The sequence below is a fragment of the Oncorhynchus mykiss genome, chromosome 19 (genome assembly GCF_057628025.1).
Source record: "Oncorhynchus mykiss isolate SJ-2025 chromosome 19, ASM5762802v1, whole genome shotgun sequence".
In the NCBI taxonomy this organism is placed as follows: Eukaryota; Metazoa; Chordata; class Actinopteri; order Salmoniformes; family Salmonidae; genus Oncorhynchus; species Oncorhynchus mykiss.
This window is the reverse complement of record NC_143040.1, coordinates 22,027,501-22,048,772: the sequence shown is the minus strand read 5'-3', so window position 1 is coordinate 22,048,772 and position 21,272 is coordinate 22,027,501. Positions and strand designations below refer to the sequence as shown.

The window sequence follows — 21,272 nt, the reverse complement described above, 5'->3', positions numbered from 1 at the left end:
TCTAGATTAGTGTCCTGCTGAAAGTTGAACTTGTGTTCCAGTGTCTGGTGGAAAGCAGACTAACCAGGTTTGTCTCTAGGATTTTGCCCGCACTTAGATCTATTACATTTATTTTTATCCCAAAAAACTCCCTAGTCTTTGCCGATGACAAGCATACCCATAACATGATGCAGCCACCACCATGCTTGAAAATATGAAGCATGATACTCAGTGATGTGTTGGATTTGCCCCAAACATAACACTTTGTATTCAGGACATAAAGTAACATTTCTCTGCCTAATTTTGTTGCAGTTTTACTTTAGTGCCTTATTGCAACAGGATGCATGTTTTAGAATATTTTTTATTCTATACAAGCTTCCTTCTTTTCACTCTATCATTTAGGTTAGTATTGTGGAGTAACTACAATTTTGTTGATCCATCCTCAGTTTTCTCCTATCACAGCCATTAAACTCCATAACTGCTTAAAGTCACCATTGGCCTCATGGTGAAATTCCTGAGCGGTTTCCTTCAGCTCCGGCAACTGAGTTAGGAAGGACGCCTGTATCTTTGTAGTGACTGGGTGTATTGATATACTGTACCTTCAAAGTGTAATTAATAACTTCACCATGTTCAAAGGGATTTTCAATGTCTGCTTTTTTTATTTTAGCAATAGGTGCCCTTCTTTGCAAGGCATTGGAAACCTCTCTGGTCTTTGTGGTTGAATCTGTGTTTGGAATTCCCTGCTCGACTGAGGGACCTTACACAGATAGGCTACAACATACTGTGCAACAAAACAATAAGTTAAATCTACATTTGGAGAGCTTGGGACGATAAGGTTCTATCTGCAACAAGACGGTTCTGAGATAATTGTCTTTAAGTTCAGAACCCTCATTGGTTTGAATGGTGTCAGCGATTGTTATATGGTATTCTTTTGAACCTCACAACAGGAATCAGCACATGATTTATTCCACATTCTGTTCTGTTACAGCCTGAATTCAAAATGGATTAAATCTTTTTTTCCCCTCACCCATCAACAGACATTACCCCATGATTTTTTTATTTATTTTATTTAACTAGGCAAGTCAGTTAAGAACAAATTCTTATTTTCAATGACAGCCTAGGAACAGTGGGTTAACTGCCTGTTCAGGGGCAGAACGACAGATTTGTACCTTGTCAGCTCAGGGATTTGAACTTGCAACCTTTCAGTTACTAGTCCAACGCTCTAACCACTAGGCTATCCTGCCGCCCCGATGACAAAGTGAAAACATGTTTTTATACATTTTTGCAAATTTATTGAAACTGAAATACAGAAATATCTTGTTATTATAAGTTTTCACACACGAGTCAATACATGTTAGAATCACCTTCCTGGGTTAGTCTCTAAGAGCTTTGCACACCTGAATTGTACAATATTTGCACATTATTCGTTTTTAATTCTTCAGGCTCTGTCAAGTTGGCTATTGATTCTTGCTACACAACCATTTTCAGATCTTGCCATAGATTTTCTAGGGCAATCAAGAACATTCAATGTCTTCTTGGTAAGCAACTCCAGTGTATATTTGGCCTTGTGTTCTAGATTAGTGTCCTGCTGAAAGTTGAACTTGTGTTCCAGTGTCTGGTGGAAAGCAGACTAACCAGGTTTGTCTCTAGGATTTTGCCCGCACTTAGATCTATTACATTTATTTTTATCCCAAAAAACTCCCTAGTCTTTGCCGATGACAAGCATACCCATAACATGATGCAGCCACCACCATGCTTGAAAATATGAAGCATGATACTCAGTGATGTGTTGGATTTGCCCCAAACATAACACTTTGTATTCAGGACATAAAGTAACATTTCTCTGCCTAATTTTGTTGCAGTTTTACTTTAGTGCCTTATTGCAACAGGATGCATGTTTTAGAATATTTTTTATTCTATACAAGCTTCCTTCTTTTCACTCTATCATTTAGGTTAGTATTGTGGAGTAACTACAATTTTGTTGATCCATCCTCAGTTTTCTCCTATCACAGCCATTAAACTCCATAACTGCTTAAAGTCACCATTGGCCTCATGGTGAAATTCCTGAGCGGTTTCCTTCAGCTCCGGCAACTGAGTTAGGAAGGACGCCTGTATCTTTGTAGTGACTGGGTGTATTGATATACTGTACCTTCAAAGTGTAATTAATAACTTCACCATGTTCAAAGGGATTTTCAATGTCTGCTTTTTTTATTTTAGCAATAGGTGCCCTTCTTTGCAAGGCATTGGAAACCTCTCTGGTCTTTGTGGTTGAATCTGTGTTTGGAATTCCCTGCTCGACTGAGGGACCTTACACAGATAATTGTATGTTAGGGGTACAGAGATGATGTAGTCATTCATCAATCTTTTTAAACTCTATTACTGCACACAGAGTGAGTCCATGCAACTTATTATGTGACTTGTTAAGCACATTATTACTCCTGAACTTTTTTAGGAAAAGTGAAGCAGTGTGAATACATTGAACAGAACAAGGCTATGTCAATAACCCAATTTTGTCAAAAATGCAGATAGACCCAAGCTCTCGATTGGTCAACAGTTTATAAATACAGTGCCAGTACTGTGAAAGGTGACATATATCAACCTGTAAATAATGTCGTCCAGCCCTGACAAAAATTAACAAAGACGAAATCCTCTTTGCACACCTGTACAATCACAGTCACGTTGACAATCAAGAACCCTGTGGTTAACTTTAAGATGGACACAACCTCGGCAGACTCAAGACTAGGTTATATCAACAGACACGTTTAAACGCTTCTCTCCCTATTTCCCCAATATCATGCTGGACTGTATTTAGGACAGTATGGCTTCTATTTGCTATTCTCTTCCCCAGTACTTGGATGATACAGTACGCAGAGCCACTAGCAGCTAATAATAGCTTAGTCTTAATTCATTCAGTCAGTTCATGTGTGAAAACGAAACACCTGTTACTCGCTGCAGTATCCTCAGTGGAATTCTGTCTCCGTCGTTCCTCCCCTCTAACTGACGCTGACCGTTTAGGAGATATTTAACGATGTGGTGATTTGCTGACAGGTGGTTGATGACAGTGTACTGTGTAACGTCAGAGTTAATATGCCTGTGATACGTGGTTGTCCCACCTAGCTATCCTAAGATGAATGCACAGACTCAGAGCAGAGCGTCTGGTCAGAGCGTCTGGTAAATGACTGCAATGTCAATGCGAAATGTTAATAGAGACCCCTGAGTATGCCACTGCTGGCTGTCAGTGTGGGGAGACAGAGAGAATTCACCCGGGGACGCAGTGTTCCACTGCATGCAAGGCGCCAATGCAAAACGCAGAGCAACGTGTGATAACATAAAACACAGGTGAACATGAGGATTGTAGGCATTTGCCATTCAACACATCAACATGTCATTGGCAGTGGTTGGCTTTTACTTACATGAAACACTGGGCAACAGTACGTTAAGCACTGCTGTCTGATGGATCAAACTCATCTGCAATAATAGCATTCAAGCTAAACCCACCAATGTAATGATTCACATGCTTATGTGTAGAATAAATATACTTTTTGAGTAAACTCTGCATGCTACACTGTTGTCCCAGATTTACTGTAACACACCAGGTGGACTAGGCTACTTAGCACTTGCTTAGTTTATCCTACCACGTATCATATTAGCATAAGCTGCAACTACATTACAATACCCACTCTGTCCAAGAGCATGACAGGAGCGTGACTTACACAACGTGTAAAAGTCACAAGCAAGTTTATCCTGCATACATGACACAATGTGTTGACATATGGGTTGTGGACACAGAGTTACAGCGAGTTTCCACAGTATCTAAGGGTGCGTCGGCGACTCCACTCCAGTCTATTCAATACGATTAGCCTAATAACCCACACATGGTTATGTATTTATGAGCTAATTAAACCACAAATTATGTTTAAAATACTACACTTTATCGGTCTGAGTTCCTGAATATCTTAGGGACGTTTTACAATCATTCAAAGTGGAAAAAGAAAGTGCCATTCTTGAGTCGTCTTACCTTCGGTGATCCTGTCAGTGGACAGCGTAGTGGTGCTGAAATCGCTGCTCAGACACAAATTGTCAGAGAGTTAGAGGACGTACTAGGCTCAAATAGGCTTTGCTGCGGCTGCAACGATTGGCTTCTTCAGCGGACGGTGTTAGCCACGCTGTTGCTTTCTAGACGTTCATTGGTTGTTTAGCCTGTCAATCAAAGATACCAAGCGTCATTTTCACGATTAAAGGCATATCAGTGGTTTATTTAGAGACATCTTGACCAGTAGGTGGTGCCTAGTCGCCATAGATAGGCTTCGCCTGATTGTAGTCCAACCAAAATAACTCGCTCATTTTCTATTCCATTGTTAGAGCGTTCGAATACTCACGTATTCTAATTCGTAATTCCAAGCACTGTGTTTAATGATAATCGGTATTGCCTACAATGCATTTCGTTTTGGTGTTCCCTATCATGATCGTGTTATGTAAATTCATGTATCATTTAAGAAAATCGGTGGGAATTGATTGACTGGATAAATAGACGTTATATGAATAGATATTTGGGTAATTCAAAGTGGTTGATATTCTATACATTACCACATTGCTTTGTGAATCAATCAGATTAAAAACGAATAATACAATGGTAAACAATGTGCCTGCATTTGTGAATAAAAATAGGAGGGGTGTATAATGCGCACCTAGCTGAATGCACCAAACGGAAAAACAATATTGAGTGCGACTCACAATTATAATGAACGAGACATGTGTCCTACCACGGAATGACCAGAAGATAGCAGCACTACTCTGGCTAAAACATCTGTTTTTGAGGCTACTGTAGGAGGGAAACTGTCTGTTTAGTAACAGCAGTGACAGAATGAGAGCAATGTGAGTGTGAGAATTTACACGACAGGCGAAGGCTGACGGATCAGAAATTACTGAAATAGATTGACATGACTTGTGCACAGGTGCAATGTTGCCAATTCTAAAGCCCAAAAAGCTACATTTATAATGTAAAGAAATATTGATGGAATCCGACACCAAATTATAATTTCAGTATAAGTAATTCAGTATATAATATATTTTTTTCAGCTATAATACTTGTGTACAGAAATATGCTATTTGCATTAGCAGAGTAGCCAATAACAGGAAGGCAATTCACATGCAGCACCATGTCATTCATTATACGTGCCTATGGAAGGACTAGATAGAGACGTCATTTCCCCTAAAATTGATAAACAACAACCACAGGAAGGAGTGGGTGTGTATATGTATGTATGTATGTGTGTGTGTGTGTGTGAGAGAGAGAGAGAGAGCAAAAGAGAGTGAGAGGGGTGGGGGGGCTCTAAATTATTACTTTTATTATGTTATGCAAATAGTAGTGTAAAATAGCGGACCCATAGTAGCCAAGGGAGATGTAGGAAGGCATGACTTGTAACCAGGTCTTCAAGTGCTGAAGGGTTTATTTACAGCGAGGGAGTGGTGCAGGTTGTCCAATGTCCATGTTTAGGCTACAGTGAAGAAAATGTTAAAAGACACAACTCTACATGACACCAAAAAAGATAATTGACTCACAGACATAGCTGAATAAACCTTTGAAGGTAAATAAACAGTTAAACACGAATCCACTGCAGCTCAAAGCAGCACAGCCCATCTCCACGAATGCAGAATGTGTAAATGCACAAGGCAACTGGCTACCCCTTCCCTGGACAATACCACCTTCAACCTCATAACCAAGGAAATAACCAAGACCACAGGAAAAGTGGAGAAAAAAAAACATTTTAAGGAACGTATAATTCAACGTGGGTCTGTTGTGGAGCCATGCATTTCCTCTCTGCTTCCCTCATGTCAAAATAAAAGTCCCCCACAAGTTCTTGTTTTTTTTGTATATGTATGGTGCACGTCCAAGTTTAATTATACGTTTCATTAAATGTTAGTTTTTTCACTTTGCCTGTGGTTTGGAAAGTGGGTTTCATTTATGTTCTATCAGATGATTTTTTTAAACCCCCCACTCCCTGCATACTCAATAAATTGGATGCAGTCTATCACAGTGCCATCCATTTTGTCACCAAAGCCCCATATACTACCCACCACTGTGACCTGTACGCTCTCGTTGGTTGGCCCTCGCTTCATACTCGTCGCCAAACCCACTGGCTCCAGGTCATCTACTGCATCCCTGCTAGGTAAAGTCCCTCCTTATGTCTGTTCGCTGGTCACCATAGCGGCACCCACCCGTAGCACGCGTTCCAGCAGGTATATCTCACTTGTCACTTCCAAAGCCAATTCCTCATTTGACCGCCTCTCCTTCCAGTTCTCTGCTGCCAATGACTGGAACGAACTACAAAAATCTCTGAAACTGGAAACACTTATCTCCCTCACTAACTTTAAGCACCAGCTGTCAGAGCAGCTCACATATCACTGCACCTGTACATAGCCCATCTATAAATAGCCCAAAAAGTACCTCTTCCCCTACAGTATTTATTTATTTAGCTCCTTTGCACCCCAGTATCTCTACTTGCACATTCATCTTCTGCACATCTACCATTCCAGTGTTTAATTGCTATATTGTAATTACTTCACCACCATGGCCTATTTATTGCCTTTACCTCCCTTATCTCACCTCTTTTGCTCACATTGTATATAGACTTATTTTTCTACTGTTTTATTGACTGTATGTATGTTTTACTCCATGTGTAACTCTGTGTTGTTATATGTGTCGAACTGCTTTGCTTTATCAATTGTAAATGAGAACTTGTTCTCAACTTGCCTTCCTGGTTAAACAAAGGTGAAAAAGAAAAAAGAAATAAGGACCAACCCTACTGACAGTTGAAATTGAATTTTATTTAACTTCTGGTTTCCGGTGGACTATCCCGTTTTTTTGGCAAGCTAATTCCTAGCAATGCTAGTGTATACTAGCGTTGCTAAAATCAGCTAATGTCTAGGCTGATACCATCTCAAAAACATTCTGAGAATGTTTCTGAGAAAATCTATTTATTTATAAAAATATGAAATATCCTTGCAATGTTCTAACATTCACAAAAATGTTGTGCACAACACCTATAATAACCACTCCAGAACACTCCCCCAAAATGTATGTGTTTGTATAAAATATTTCCCCACAATGTTTGCACCAGACTGTTTCCACAACCTAATGCAACATTCTGGGAACCTTCAAAAGAAAATACTAAATGTGTTCTGGGAACGTTCTTGTAATATCAGGCGAATGGTTTTTTGCACCCTAAAATAAATATTGTATAACTGGATAGTTTGGGGACATGCATTTTGTGATGTCCCAACAATGTTCCCACCAGAATGTTCCCACCAGACTGTTCCCACAACCTAATTCAATATTCTGGGAACCTTTTTTAAAAAAAATGCTAAATGTGTTCTGGGAAATTTCTTGTAAAATCAGATGAGTGTTTTTTGCACCCTAAAAGAGACATTGTAGAATCATTCGCACAACAAGACAGTTTTTGTGTTTTGGGAACATGTATCTTGTGATGTCCCCATTTTGGTCTCTTCCCACAACTTAATAAAACATTCTGGAAACATTTAGAGAACATATGTTTAAATGTGTTCTATGAACGTTCTTGCAAACTATGTGAATGTTTTATACAAACATTCTATAATCATCACCACGACAGTTATTGTGTTGTGAGAACATTTGCCGCGCCATAACGAATGTTCTGGGAAGCTTCACAGAACCAATTAGGTTGGCTGGGTTGGCAATATACACAGGGTACCAGGTAATTGAACTAGATATGTCCATACAGTTGAAGTCAGAAGTTATATACACCTTAGCCAAATACATTTAAACTCTGTTTTTCACAATTCCTAACATTTAATCAGGGTACACATTTCTTGTCTTAGGTCAGTTAGGATCACCATTTTATTTTATGAATGTGAAATGTCAGAATAATAGTAGAGACAAGGATTTATTTCAGCTTTTATTTCTTTCATCACATTCCCAGTGGGTCAGAAGTTTACATACACTCAATTAGTATTTGGTAGCATTGCCTTTAAACTTGTTTAACTTGGGTCAAACTTTTCTGGTAGCCTTCCACAAGCTTCCCACAATAAGTTGGGTGATTTTTGGCCAATTTCTCCTGACAGAGCTGGTGCAACTGAATCAGGTTTGTTGGCCTCCTTGCTTGCACACGCTTTTTCAGTTCTGCCCACAAATTTTCTATAGAATTGAGGTTAGGGCTTTGTGATGGCCACTCCAATACCTTGACTTTGTTGTCCTTTAAGCCATTTTGCCACAATTTTGGAAGTTTGCTTGGGGTCATTGTTCATTTGAAAGACCCATTTGCGACCAAGTTTTGACTTCCTGACTGATGCCTTGAGATGTTGCTTCAATATATCCACATAATTTTCCTCCCTCGTGATGCCATCTATTTTGTGAAGTGCACTAGCAAAACACCCCCACTACATGAGGCTGCCACCCCCGTGCTTCACGGTTGGGATGGTGTTCTTCGGCTTGCAAGCCTCCCCCTTTTTCCTCCAAACATAGCAATGGTCATTATGGCCAAACAGTTCTATTTGTGTTTCATCAGACCAGAGGACATTTCTCCAAAAAGTACGATCTTTGTCCCCATGTGCAGTTGCAAACCGTGGTCTGGCTTTTTTATGGCAGTTTTGGAGCAGTGGCTTCTTCCTTGCTGAGCGGCCTTTCAGGTTATGTCGATATAGGACTCGTTTTTACTGTGGATATAGATACTTTTGTACCTGTTTCCTCCAGCATCTTCACAAGGTCCTTTGCTGTTGTTCTGGGATTGATTTGCACTTTTCGCACCAAAGTACGTTAATCTCTAGGAGACAGAGCGCGTCTCCTTCCTGAGCGGTATGATGGCTGCGTGGTCCCATACTTGCGTACTATTGTTTGTACAGATGAACGTGGTACCTTCAGGCATTTGGAAATTGCTCCCAAGGATGAGCCAGACTTGTGGAGGTCTACAATTAGGTCTTGGCTGACTTATTTTGATTTTCTCTTGATGTCAAGCAAAGAGGCACTGAGTTTGAAGGTAGGCCTTGAAATACATCCACAGGTACACCTCCAATTGACTCAAATGATGTCAATGAGCCTATCAGAAGCTTCTAAAGCCATGACATAATTTTCTATAAATTTCCAAGCAGTTTAAAGGCACAGTCAACTTAGTGTATGTAAACTTCTGACCCACTGGAATTGTGATACAGTGAATCATAAGTGAAATAATCTCTCTGTAAACAATTGTTGGAAAAATTACTTGTGTCAAGCACAAAGTAGATGTCCTAACCGACTTGCCAAAACTATAGCTTGTTAACAAGACATTTGTGGAGTGGTTGAAAAAACGAGCTTTAATGACTCCAAACTAAGTGTATGTAAACTTCCTACTTCAACTGTATAACTAGGAATAAAGTGACAGATGTTAAACAGTAGCAGCAGCATATGTGATGAGTAAAAAAAAAGTTTGTGCAAAAAGGGTCAGGGGGTGGCGTGTCATACAGTGGATAATTTAGCCATTTGATTAAGAATGTTATGACCCCTTTAGGTATTACAAATATATATAAAACAATAATTTTATAAAATATTGAATTTGGCCTTTACTACTATAGCCCAGAGAAACACATTGAATAGCACATTCGCAAAACAGAGACAAAAAAAATGTATCAGTAAAAACAAGCTTTTGAAGTGTTTGTCCTTTATCTAGGAGATATAAGAAAGCTCAGGAAATGTATATTTATTTACACATACTGAACCCCTTTTTGGGTAGTGACAAAACTACCTTCATACTTCCATTTATTTTTAAAAAACGGTACCGGTTACCTAGAGAGAGTGACACTTTAGACGAGTGACACGGAGAACACCATTGCGTGAGAGTCTCCCCTTTCCATAGAGTGGTCATAATAGTGTGTAGGTCAAACCATTTAGATGCTACAGACGTTTTCGTGAGAAGACGAATTTAGCTCTGCCACCTTTCACCGCAGAAGCGGAGGTGCGACATTGGTGGAGGCAGTGGATTGAGAACCACTAAACTGACAGATTTGTATTATGTTACTTAGATTGACGAACCGGTGCGTCAATCGACATTAGAGGGTTACTAACTATTTAGCAGTGTTATGGTTTGGGGGTAGAAGCTGTTCAGGGTCCTGTTGGCTGTTGGTTCCAGACTTGGTGCATTGGTACCGCTTGCCGTGAGGTAGGAGAGAGTCCATGACTTGGGTGGCTGGATTCTTTGAGAATTTTTAGGGACTTCCTCAGCCTGGTACAGCCAAGATGCTATCAGTGGTGCAACTGTAGAACCGTTTGAGGATCTGAGGGCCCATGCCAAATCTTTTCAGCCTCCTGAGGGGGAAGAGGCGTTGTCATGCCTTATTCATGACTGTGTTGGTGTGTGTGGACCATGATAAAGCCTTAATGATGTTGGCACCGAAGAACTTGAAGCTCTCAACCTGCTCCACTATAGCCCTGTCGATGTGAATGGGAGAATGCTCAGCCCTCCGTTTCCTGCAGTCCATGATCAGCTCCTTTGTCTGGCTGATGTTGAGGGAGAAGTTGTTGTCCTGGCACCACACTGCCAGGTCTCTGACCTCCTCCCTATAGGCTGTCTCATCAACGTCGGTGATCAGGCCTTCCACCGTTGTGTCATCCTGCTCCTTGTAAGCGGCAGCTCTAGCCTTTAGTTCAGTCCGGATGTTGCCTGTAATCCATGGCTTCTGGTTGGGATATGTAAGTACGGTCACTGTGGGGACAATGTCATCGATGCACTTATTAATGAAGTCAGCGACTGATGTGGTAAACTCCTCAATGCCATCATAAGAATCCCAGAATATATTCCAGTCTGTGCTAGTGAAACAGTCCTGGTACTTCCTGCACACTCTTGGCATTCTCTCAACCACCTTCACTTGGAATGCTTTTCCAACAGTCTTCAGAGTTCCCACATATGCTGAGCACTTGTTGGCTGCTTTTCCTTCACTCTGCGCTCCAACTCATCCCAAAACATCTCAATTGGGTTGAGGTTGGGTGACTGTGGTGGCCCGGTCATGTGATGCAGCACTCCATCACTCTCTTTCTTGGTCAAATAGCCCTTACACAGCATGGAGGTGTGTTGGGTCTTTGTCCTGTTGAAATACAAATGATAATCCCACTAAGCGCAAACCAGATATCGCTGCAGAATGCTGTGGTAGCCATGCTGGTTAAGTGTGCCTTGAATTCTAAATAAATCACAGACAGTGTCACCAGCAAAGCACCCCCATACAATCACACCTCCTCCTCCATGATTCACGGTGGGAACCACACATGCAGAGATTGTCCTTTCACCTACTCCGCGTCTCACAAAAACCTGGCGGTTGGAACCAAAAATCTCAAATTTTGACTCATCAGACCAAACGACAGATTTCCACCGGTCTAATGTCCATTGCTCGTGTTTCTTGGCCCAAGCAAGTCTCTTCTTATTATTGGTGTGCTTAAGTAGCGTCTGTTACTTGAACTTTGTGAAACATTTATTTGGGCTGCAATTTCTGATGCTGGTATCTCTAAAAAAACATATCCTCTGCAGCACAGGTAATGTGGCGGTTCTCATGAGAGCCAGTTTCATCATAGCGCTGGATGGTTTTTGCGACTGCACTTGAAAAAACGTTAAAAGTTCTTGACTTTTTCCGGATTGATTGACCTTCATGTCTTAAAGTAATGATGGAATGTTGTTTCTTTTTGCCTATTTGAGCTGTTCTTGCCATAATTTTGACTTGGTCTTTTACCAAATATGGCTATCTTCTGTATACCAACCCTAACTTGTCACAACACAACTGATTGGCTCAAACACATTAAGAAGCAATTCCACAAATTACTTTTTAGCAAGGCACTCCTGTTAATTAAAATGCATTCCAGGTGACTACCTCATAAAGCTGGTTGAGAGAATGCCAAGAGTGTGCAATGTTTTTACCAAGGCAAAGAGTGGCTACTTTGAAGAAGTTGTTTAACACTTCTTTGGTTAGTTATCAAAATAAAATACAATCAAATGTATTTATATAGCCCTTCTTACATCAGCTGATATCTCAAAGTGCTGTAGAGAAACCCAGCCTAAAACCCCAAACAGCAAGCAACGCAGGTGTAGAAGCACAGTGGCTAGGAAAAACTCCCTAGAAAGGCCAAAACCTAGGAAGAAACCTAGAGAGGAACCAGGCTATGAGGGGTGACCAGTCCTCTTCTGGCTGTGCTGGGTGGAGATTATAACAGAACATGGCCAAGTGCAGTCTCAAATGTTCGTAAATGACCAGGATGGTCAAATAATAATAATCACAGTAGTTGTCGAGGGTGCAGCAAGTTAGCACCTCAGGAGTAAAAGTCAGTTGGCTTTTCATAGCCGATCATTGAGAGTATCTCAACCGCTCCTGCTGTCTCTAGAGAGTTGAAAACAGCAGGTCTGGGTGAACAGGTAGCACGTCCGGTGAAAAGGTCAGGGTTCCATAGCCGCAGGCAGAACAGTTGAATCTGGAGCAGCAGCACGGCCAGGTGGACTGGGGACAGCAAGGAGTCATCATGCCAGGTAGTCCTGAGGCATGGTCCTATGGCTCAGGTCCTCCGAGAGAGAAAGAAAGAGAGAAAGAGAGAATTAGAGAGAGCATACTTAAATTCACACAGGACACCAGATAAGACAGGAGAAGTACTCCAGATATAACAGACTGACCCTAGCCCTCTGACATAAACTACTTCAGCATAAATACTGGAGGCTGAGACAGGAGGGATCAGGAGACACTGTGGCCCCATCCGGGGATACCCCCGGACAGGGCCAATCAGGCAGGATATAACCCCACCCAATTTGCCAAAGCACAGCCCCCACACCACTAGAAGGATATCTTCAAACACCAACTTACCATCCTGAGACAAGGCCGAGTATAGCCCACAACTGAAGCATTAACTGAAGTATATTTAGTGCTTTATCCGGGTAGCCGGAAAGTAGAACATTGCAGTAGTCTAACCGAGAAGTAACAAAAGCATGGATTAGTTTTTCTGCATCATTTTTGGACAGAAAGTTTCTGATTTTTGCAATGTTACATAGATGGAAAAAAGCTGTCCTTGAAACAGTCTTGATATGTTCGTCAAAAGAGAGATCAGGGTCCAGAGTAACGCCGAGGTCCTTCACAGTTTTATTTGAGACGACTGTACAGCCGTCAAGATTAATTGTCAGATTCAACAGAAGATCTCTTTGTTTCTTGGGACCTAGAACAAGCATCTCTGTTTTGTCAGAGTTTTAGAAGTAGACCGTTTGCAGCCATCCACTTCCTTATGTCTGAAACACAGGCTTCTAGAGAGAGCAATTTTGGGGCTTCACCATGTTTCATTGAAATGTACAGCTGTGTGTCGTCCGCATAGCAGTGAAAGTTAACATTGTGTTTTCGAATGACATCCCCAAGAGGGAAAATATATAGTGAAAACAATAGTGGTCCTAAAACGGAACCTTGAGGAACACCGAAATTTACAGTTGATTTGTCAGAGGACAAACCATTCACAGAGACAAACTGATATCTTTCCGACAGATAAGATCTAAACCAGGCCAGAACTTGTCCGTGTAGACCAATTTGGGTTTCCAATCTCTCCAAAAGAATGTGGTGATCGATGGTATCAAAAGCAGCACTAAGGTCTAGGAGCACGAAGACAGATGCAGAGCCTCGGTCTGACGCCATTAAAAGGTAATTTACCACCTTCACAAGTGCAGTCTCATTGCTATGATGGGTCTAAAACCAGACTGAAGCATTTCGTATACATTGTTTGTCTTCAGGAACGCAGTGAGTTGCTGCGCAACAGCTGTTTCTAAAGTTTTGAGAGGAATGGAAGATTCAATATAGGCCGATAGTTTTTTATATTTTCTAGGTCAAGTTTTGGCTTTTTCAAGAGAGGCTTTATTACTGCCACTTTTAATGAGTTTGGTACAAATCCGGTGGATAGAGAGCCATTTATTATGTTCAACATAGGAGGGCCAAGCACAGGAAGCAGCTATTTCAGTAGTTTAGTTGGAATAGGGTCCAGTATGCAGCTTGAAGGTTTAGAGGCCATTATTATGTTCATCATTGTGTCAAGAGATATAGTGCTAAAACACTTGAGTACCTCTCTTTATCCTAGGTCCTGGAAGAGTTGTGCAGACTCAGGACAACTGAGTTTTGGAGGAATACGCAGATTTAAAGAGGAGTCCGTAATTTGCTTTCTAATGATCATGATCTTTTCCTCAAAGAAGTTCATTAATTTATTCCCTGCTGAAGTGAAAGCCATCCTCTCTTGGGGAATGCTGCTTTTTAGTTAGCTTTGCGACAGTATAAAAAATACATTTGGGATTGTTCTTATTTTCCTCAATTATATTTGAAAAATAGGATGATCGAGCAGTGAGGGCTCTTCGATACTGCACGGTACTGTCTTTCCAAGCTAGTCGGAAGACTTCCAGTTTGGTGTGGCGCCATTTCCGTTCCAATTTTTTGGAAGCTTGCTTCAAAGCTCGGGTATTTTCTGTATACTATGGAGCTAGTTTCTTATGACAAATATTTTTAGTTTTTAGGGGTGCAACTGCATCTAGGGTATTGCGCAAGGTTAAAGTGAGTTCCTCAGTTAGGTGGTTAACTGATTTTTGTCCTCTGACGTCCTTGGGTAGGTGGAGGGAATCTGGAAGGGCATCAAGGAATCTTTGGGTTGTCTGAGAATTTATAGCACGACTTTTGATGCTCCTTGGTTGGGGTCTGAGCAGATTATTTGTTGCGATTGCAAACGTAATAAAATGGTGGTCCGATAGTCCAGGATTATGAGGAAAAACATTAACCTGTTTACGATATTGGTTCCCAATTGGGAATCAACCCTCCCACGTGCAGCTGAAACGGTGGCGCATGGAACGCAAAAATATTCTTAAAAATATTTAACCTCCACACATTAACAAGTCCAATAGCTCAAATGAAAGATAAACATCTTGTTCATCTAGCCAGCAAGTCAGATTTCTAAAATGTTTTACGGCGAAAACATAGCACATATATATGTAAAACCACCACCAGACACAGCTCATTTCAATAGCCAAAACATGCAATCAACAAACGCAGGATTAAAAAATAAATCGCTCACTAACCTTTTGAAAATCTTCATCAGATGACAGTAATATGACATATTACACAGTACATATTTTTTTTTTTCAATAATATGCCATTTATATCCATAAATGTCCATTTACAGTGAGTTCACCTTCAGAAATTACTCAAAAATGCCCGCATGAAATCTATGTAGCGCGGCAAGATAACGTAAATAGACATCATAAACTTTGACTAAATATACATGTTCTACATATAGTTAGAAAGATACACTGCTTCTTTATGCAACCGCTGTGTTAGATTTATTTTTAACGTTACAGAAATCACACACTATTCCATATTGTGAGACAGCGCTCAGTTCCAAGCTACATTTCCACGTAATGTTGGAGTCAACAGAAACACAGATTTAAGCATAAATATTCCCTTACCTTCGATGGTCTTCGTTCAGAATGTTCTGGAAGGCTTCATACTTACCCAATACATCGTTTGGTTTCAAGTCTTGCGTCTTTGTATTAGCTACTGCTAATAACATCAGCTGAAATGCACCCAAAACGTCCTCTGGTCCGGATAAGTTGCGCATCAAAACTTCAAAATTACACATTATATGTCGACTAAACAGGTCAAACTAAGTGCAGAAGCAAGCTTTATGATGTTTTAGACGTGCAAAACAAACTTCAATTCAATCGGCCATCGTCTGCCCTTCTCTTGAGTGCTGGAAACAAAGGAATGGCTGTGACCAATTCGCGCCCATACGCACAGCCTATTCTCTCGTGGCACGCACTAATTTCACTCCCATAGGGTCAATTCTCGCGCGATTTGAACGGTTTGAAGCTCTAATGAAAGAGGACATCTAGCGGAAGAGATAGAAAGTGTCCCCAGAATCATAGCTGGTTGGGAAGGGTGGGGGCCATGACGTCAAAGTTGCTCCAACTTTCATGGCCACAAAAACTAGTTTGGAAGAATGCCTGCCCTGTGAGTTCTGCTATACTTACAGACATAATTCCAACGGTTTTAGAATCTTTAGAGTGTTTTCTATCCAATAATAATTTTTATTTGCATATATTAACAATTTTTGACAGATTTTTTTTCCAGTTTACTAGGGGTACCCAATCTCTCCAAAGGGGGCGTATGTCTGCCATATCCTTAATTAAGATCCACAACATTTATTCCATGGGACAAAACTAGTTCCAGAGTATGACTGTGACAGTGAGTAGGTCCAGAGACATGTTGGACAAAACCCACTGAGTCGATGATGGCTCCGAAAGCCTTTTGGAGTGGGTCTGTGGACTTTTCCATGTGAATATTAAAATCAACAAAAATTAGAATATTATCTGCTATGACTACAAGGTCCGATAGGAATTCAGGGAACTCAGTGAGGAACGCTGTATATGGCCCAGGAGGCCTGTAAACAGTAGCTATAAAAAGTGATTGAGTAGGCTGCATAGATTTCATGACTAGAAGCTCAAAAGACGAAAAAGTTTTTTTTTTTTTGTAAATTGAAATTTGCTATCGTAAATGTTAGTAACACCTCTGCCTTTGCGGGATGCACAGGGGATATGGTCACTAGTGCAACCAGGAGGTATAAGGCCTCATTTAACACAGTAAATTCATCAAGCTTAAGCCATGTTTCAGTCAGGCCAATCACATCAAAATTATGATCAGTGATTAGTTCATTGACTATAACTACCTTTGAAGTGAGGGATCTTACATTAAGTAGCCCTATTTTGAGATGTGAGGTATCACGATCTCTTTCAATAATGGCAGGAATGGATGAGGTCTTTATCCTAGTGAGATTGCTAAGGCGAACAGCGCCATGTTTAGTTTTGCCCAACCTACTGTAGGTCGAGGCACAGACACAGTCTCAATGGGGATAGCTGAGCTGACTACACTGACTGTGCTAGTGGCATACTCCACTAAGCTGGCAGGCTGGCTTTCCTTAGCTAGAGGAGTTAGAGCCCTGTCTATGTTGGTAGATAAGATGAGAGCACCCCTCCAGCTAGGATGGAGTCTGTCATTCCTCAGCAGGCCAGGCTTGGTCCTGTTTGTGGGTGAGTCCCAGAAAGAGGGCCAATTATTTACAAAATCTCTCTTTTTGGAGGGGCAGAAAACAGTTTTCAACCAGCGATTGAGTTGTGAGACTCTGCTGTAGAGCTCATCACTCCCCCTTACTGGGAGGGGGCCAGAGACAATTACTCGATGCCGACACATCATTCTAGCTGATTTACACGCTGAAGCTATGTTGTACTTAGTGACCTCTGACTGTTTCATCCTAACATCGTTGGTGCCGACATGGATAACAATATCTCTATACTCTCTACACTCGCCAGTTTTAGCTTTAGCCAGCACCATCTTCAGATTAGCCTTAACGTCGGTAGCCCTGCCCCCTGGTAAACAGTGTATGATCGCTGGATGATTAGTTTTAAGTCTAATACTACGGGTAATGGAGTCACCAATGACTAGGGTTTTGTCAGAACTAATGGTGGGAAGCTTCGGCGTCTCAGACCCGTAACGGGAGGTGGAGAGACAAGAGAAGGCTTGGCCTCAGACTTCGACTCGCTGCTTAATGGGGAAAACCGGTTGAAAGTTTCTGTCAGCTGAATTAGTGACACCGGTTGAGCATTCCTACAGCATTTCTCTCCAGAAACCATGAGAAAGTTGTCTGGCTGCGGGGACCGTGCGAGGGGATTTATACTAACGTTACTATCTGTACTTACTGGGGGCACAGACACTGTTTCATCCTTTCCTACACTGAAATGACCCTTGCCTAACGATTGTGTCTGAAGCTGAGCTTGCAGCACGGCTACCCTCGCCGTGAGGCGATCGTTCTCCTGTATATTATGAGTACAGCGACTGCAATTATATGATTTAATATGTGTTATTTCATAGTTCTGATGTTCTTTTTCACCAGGTTTTTATTTTATTTATTTACTTTTATATCCTATTCATTCTCTAAATGTAGAAAATAGTAAAAATACAGAAAAACCCTTGAATGAGTAGGTGTGTCCAAACTTTTGGTTGGCAGTGTATATTATCCATGTCCTTGCTCAGCCACAACTCCAAGAAACATACAATTATTAACTTCCGTTTTATAGGGTAGTCTCAAACGTAGCTCATCTAGTTTGTTCTCCAGTGATTGTACGTGCCAATCGAACGGAGGGTAGAAGAGGTTTATGATCTCGCCGACATGGTTTCGTCTGGGTGCCCAGTGCCCATACGTCAGCTTCTCTGGGAGTCTCTGGGATTAGGGCCTGGCCCGGGGTGAGCAGTATGTCCTGCGCCTCCGATTCTTTGAAGTACAAATCTTCATCGGAATCGAGGTTAGTGATTACTGTTCTGATGTCAAGAAGCTATTTTCGGTCATAGGAAACGATGGCGGAAACGTTATGTAGAAAAAAAGTTAATATTCGCACACACAAAAAAACAGAATTGGTCAGGAGCCCGTAAAAGGTTGGCTATTCATTGCAGCGCCATTCTTTACCAGTTGCCTGTGTGGTTGGTCCTTCAGCGGGTGTAAATGTTTGACAAAATATCGACAGGCAAATATTATTTACTTGACCTTTTAGAGCGCTGGTAGCATCGTTGAAATTTCTGTCACCTGGCACATGCGCAAAACCATGTAAACATCTGCAAGGCTTCAGTTAGTATGAATGCATTGCGTGCCTGAACTTTCGTCTTGTGCACGTGCCTTAGCTGATGAGCAAACAAGTATTGATTTAGTACTGTAGATTTGTGGTGGTGGAGTAGGGGCCTGAGGGTACACAGTGTGTCGTGAAATCTGTGAATGTTTTTGAATGTTTTTAAAATTGTTTAAACTGCCTTAATTCTGCTGGACCCCAGGAAGAGTATGCTGCTTTGGGAGCAGCTAATGGGGATCCGTAATAAATACAAAATACAATACAAAATGTTTTGAAGTCAGTTTAATATTACTCCCAAGTGACACAGTGGTCTATGGTACTGCATCTCAGTGCAGACACCCTGTAGTGACGCTGTGATTAGGAGTCCCATAGGGCGGCGCACAATTGGCCCAGCGTCGTCCGGGTTTGGCCGGTATAGGCCCTCATTGTAAATAAACATTTGTTCTTAACTGACTTGCCTAGTTAAATAAAGGTTAAACAAATTTAAAATTACATTAAACATTTTGTTTCAAATTTCGACCTTACCAACCACACGAACAATCAGCAGACTATGTTTATTCAACATTCATGACAGACAAGGGAGTTTTAGTTTTTTATTCTATGTAGCCTAAATGTGTGTGGCTATGCCAAACCGTCAATGGAAAGCTTCACCACAATCAATGGAAAGAATCACCACAAGGGACAAGCCTAGTCCTAGTCTGATTAATCAGGCTGTAATACACAAATATTTGGTATACAGCCTGAGACATCAGGGCTGTGTGCTTAAATTGTGTAAAAGTTCCTTACAAGCCAGAATGTTGAATACAATTACATTTAAACTTACTCTACTGGTTGTCTGTGAGGTTTCACCTGCTGCTCGAAAATGGAGACAAAATAGAGTAGTGTTATTACTCCAACTTTCAATAGCTGGTTTGTACTTCCGGTTTTTATTTTCAGTACTGATACAATTTGCAAACAAACACTTACACAATATGTCCGAGCCTAACCAAACAGCAGACCAAATGGCGAACACGTTCAGCTGATTGCGAGGAAACATCCTTCGGTTGACCACATCACCTGCAATGAGTCAAGAGATTTAATGTACAAACGATGGAACCTACCAGCGCTGGAAAAAGTCAAACAAACACTTTCAACTGCCCAAAGGACCAATAGCATGTACAACGTGTAAAGTAACCTCAAATATCATTTCATTCAACATTCTCTCTCTCCCTTAAAGAGACTATTACAGCGGCTCTCCGAAGAGAATATTACGGTAACTTTTTTCACACTGATATCATGGAGTAACCATGGTAACAGCGGATGTTTAAGCAAGCGGAGGCCTACCTCCTACCTGTTTATAACGCAATAGGCTACAACCCAAGCTAGGATAGCCTAAGTATTTTATTGATTTATTGACCATCTAAATTCACAACTTTGTGGTGTCTAATGTAAAAATATAGGGTTTAATCGACTTTTGAACTGTAGACAGATTCAATAATCACAGTTTGAATTGATGACTTGAACTTAGCGTAGCCATACATGCAGACAACCTATGCTCTGTGTGCTTTTTCTTTGTTAAAACGACCCAGGGATTTAACTGTGGACAAGACCACACAATACTGTACTTTTGTCCGTTTTCTTTACTCATTAATTCGGTCGGACAAAACACCATTGATTCCTCCGGATTTCTCCCTCTAGAACTCTGCGCTTGCCAGTTCACCCGCTCGACTGATTACTGTTACGTCTGTGCATTGCGATCCACATTGGACTGGACTGCTGTATCTCGAAAGTTGCTACTGGGGTCTACAACCTGATACCTTTATTCACCATCACAGTGAAGAGAAATAGCTTGAGATGGGTAAGTGAAATACAATTGTTTTCTTCTTGTTAATGATTTATTGGCGACTTGTTGATGCTACTTCGGAACAAGGATAACGGAACGTGGGTTTGGGTGCTGCGGTGATTGACACTTTCTGACACTGGATGAACGATTTTACAACAGAGCGTTTGAATTGCTGATTCGGGAAACTGTTTAGAAAATTGTTAAAATCATATTGCTCATGCATACATTTTAGAAAGAGGAATGCAATGTTCCCGCATGTGGAATAAAGTTTTTTTTCACGATCTATTAAATAAACGTCAACATGTTTAGAACCAAATGCTGGGGAGGGATGGGTAAGTAGCCTTTATCAATCAGAGTAAGAATTTGATTTGATACAAGCACCAGATTATTTGTCTTGTGGGAGCCTTCTGTAACCGTATCTATTGAGTTGCCTTGGATAAGAATGGATGGCTTGAACTCCGTGGCTTTCCTGGGAAAGGAATGTGTGCACTGTGCATGGAAGGGATGTAACTAAAGTGCTTTCAATTGAGTTGCGTAGCCAGACGCCTTCAACTGAGTGATGAAATGGTATTGAACACACACACACACACACACACACACACACACACACACACACACACACACACACACACACACACACACACACACACACACACACACACACACTGTCCCCCCATACACACACAATTTCCTCAAAACATGTTGTTTTATTACCATGCCCTTTTATTTACCATGCTGCTAATATGCTGTTAAGTAGTCCAGTATGACGCTCATAATCACATCATGCTGCTTGTCTGTTTGCTAGATAT

At 41.1% G+C, this 21,272-nt stretch overlaps 2 protein-coding genes across 3 annotated transcripts in view; one reads left to right on the top strand and one right to left on the bottom strand.

Annotated features, from left to right (window-relative positions):
• Nucleotides 1-6,786: 6,786 nt before the first annotated feature.
• Nucleotides 6,787-16,120, bottom strand: LOC149975115 (uncharacterized). The gene is made up of 2 exons (XM_090209580.1): nt 15,435-16,120; nt 6,787-12,524 (listed from the first exon to the last, which is right to left on the bottom strand). Exon 2 carries the CDS (start codon nt 10,831-10,833, stop codon nt 10,312-10,314), a length of 522 nt encoding a protein of 173 aa, XP_090065706.1. The 5' UTR covers nt 10,834-12,524; nt 15,435-16,120; the 3' UTR covers nt 6,787-10,311.
• Nucleotides 16,121-19,938: 3,818 nt separating this feature from the next.
• The window catches only part of LOC110497393 (neuronal membrane glycoprotein M6-a), an 83,384-nt gene continuing 82,050 nt past the window's right edge, over nt 19,939-21,272 (top strand). For both annotated transcript variants that reach the window (XM_021573477.3, XM_090210455.1), the window contains exon 1: nt 19,939-20,478. In XM_021573477.3, the coding sequence (XP_021429152.1) occupies nt 20,475-20,478 (4 nt within the window). In that variant the 5' untranslated portion in view covers nt 19,939-20,474. The remainder of the gene's footprint in view (nt 20,479-21,272) is intronic.

Bases quoted from the DNA above. Each gene is read 5' to 3' on its own strand.
- LOC149975115 (XM_090209580.1), bottom strand. From the start codon at position 10,833: ATGCCAAGAGTGTGCAGGAAGTACCAGGACTGTTTCACTAGCACAGAC.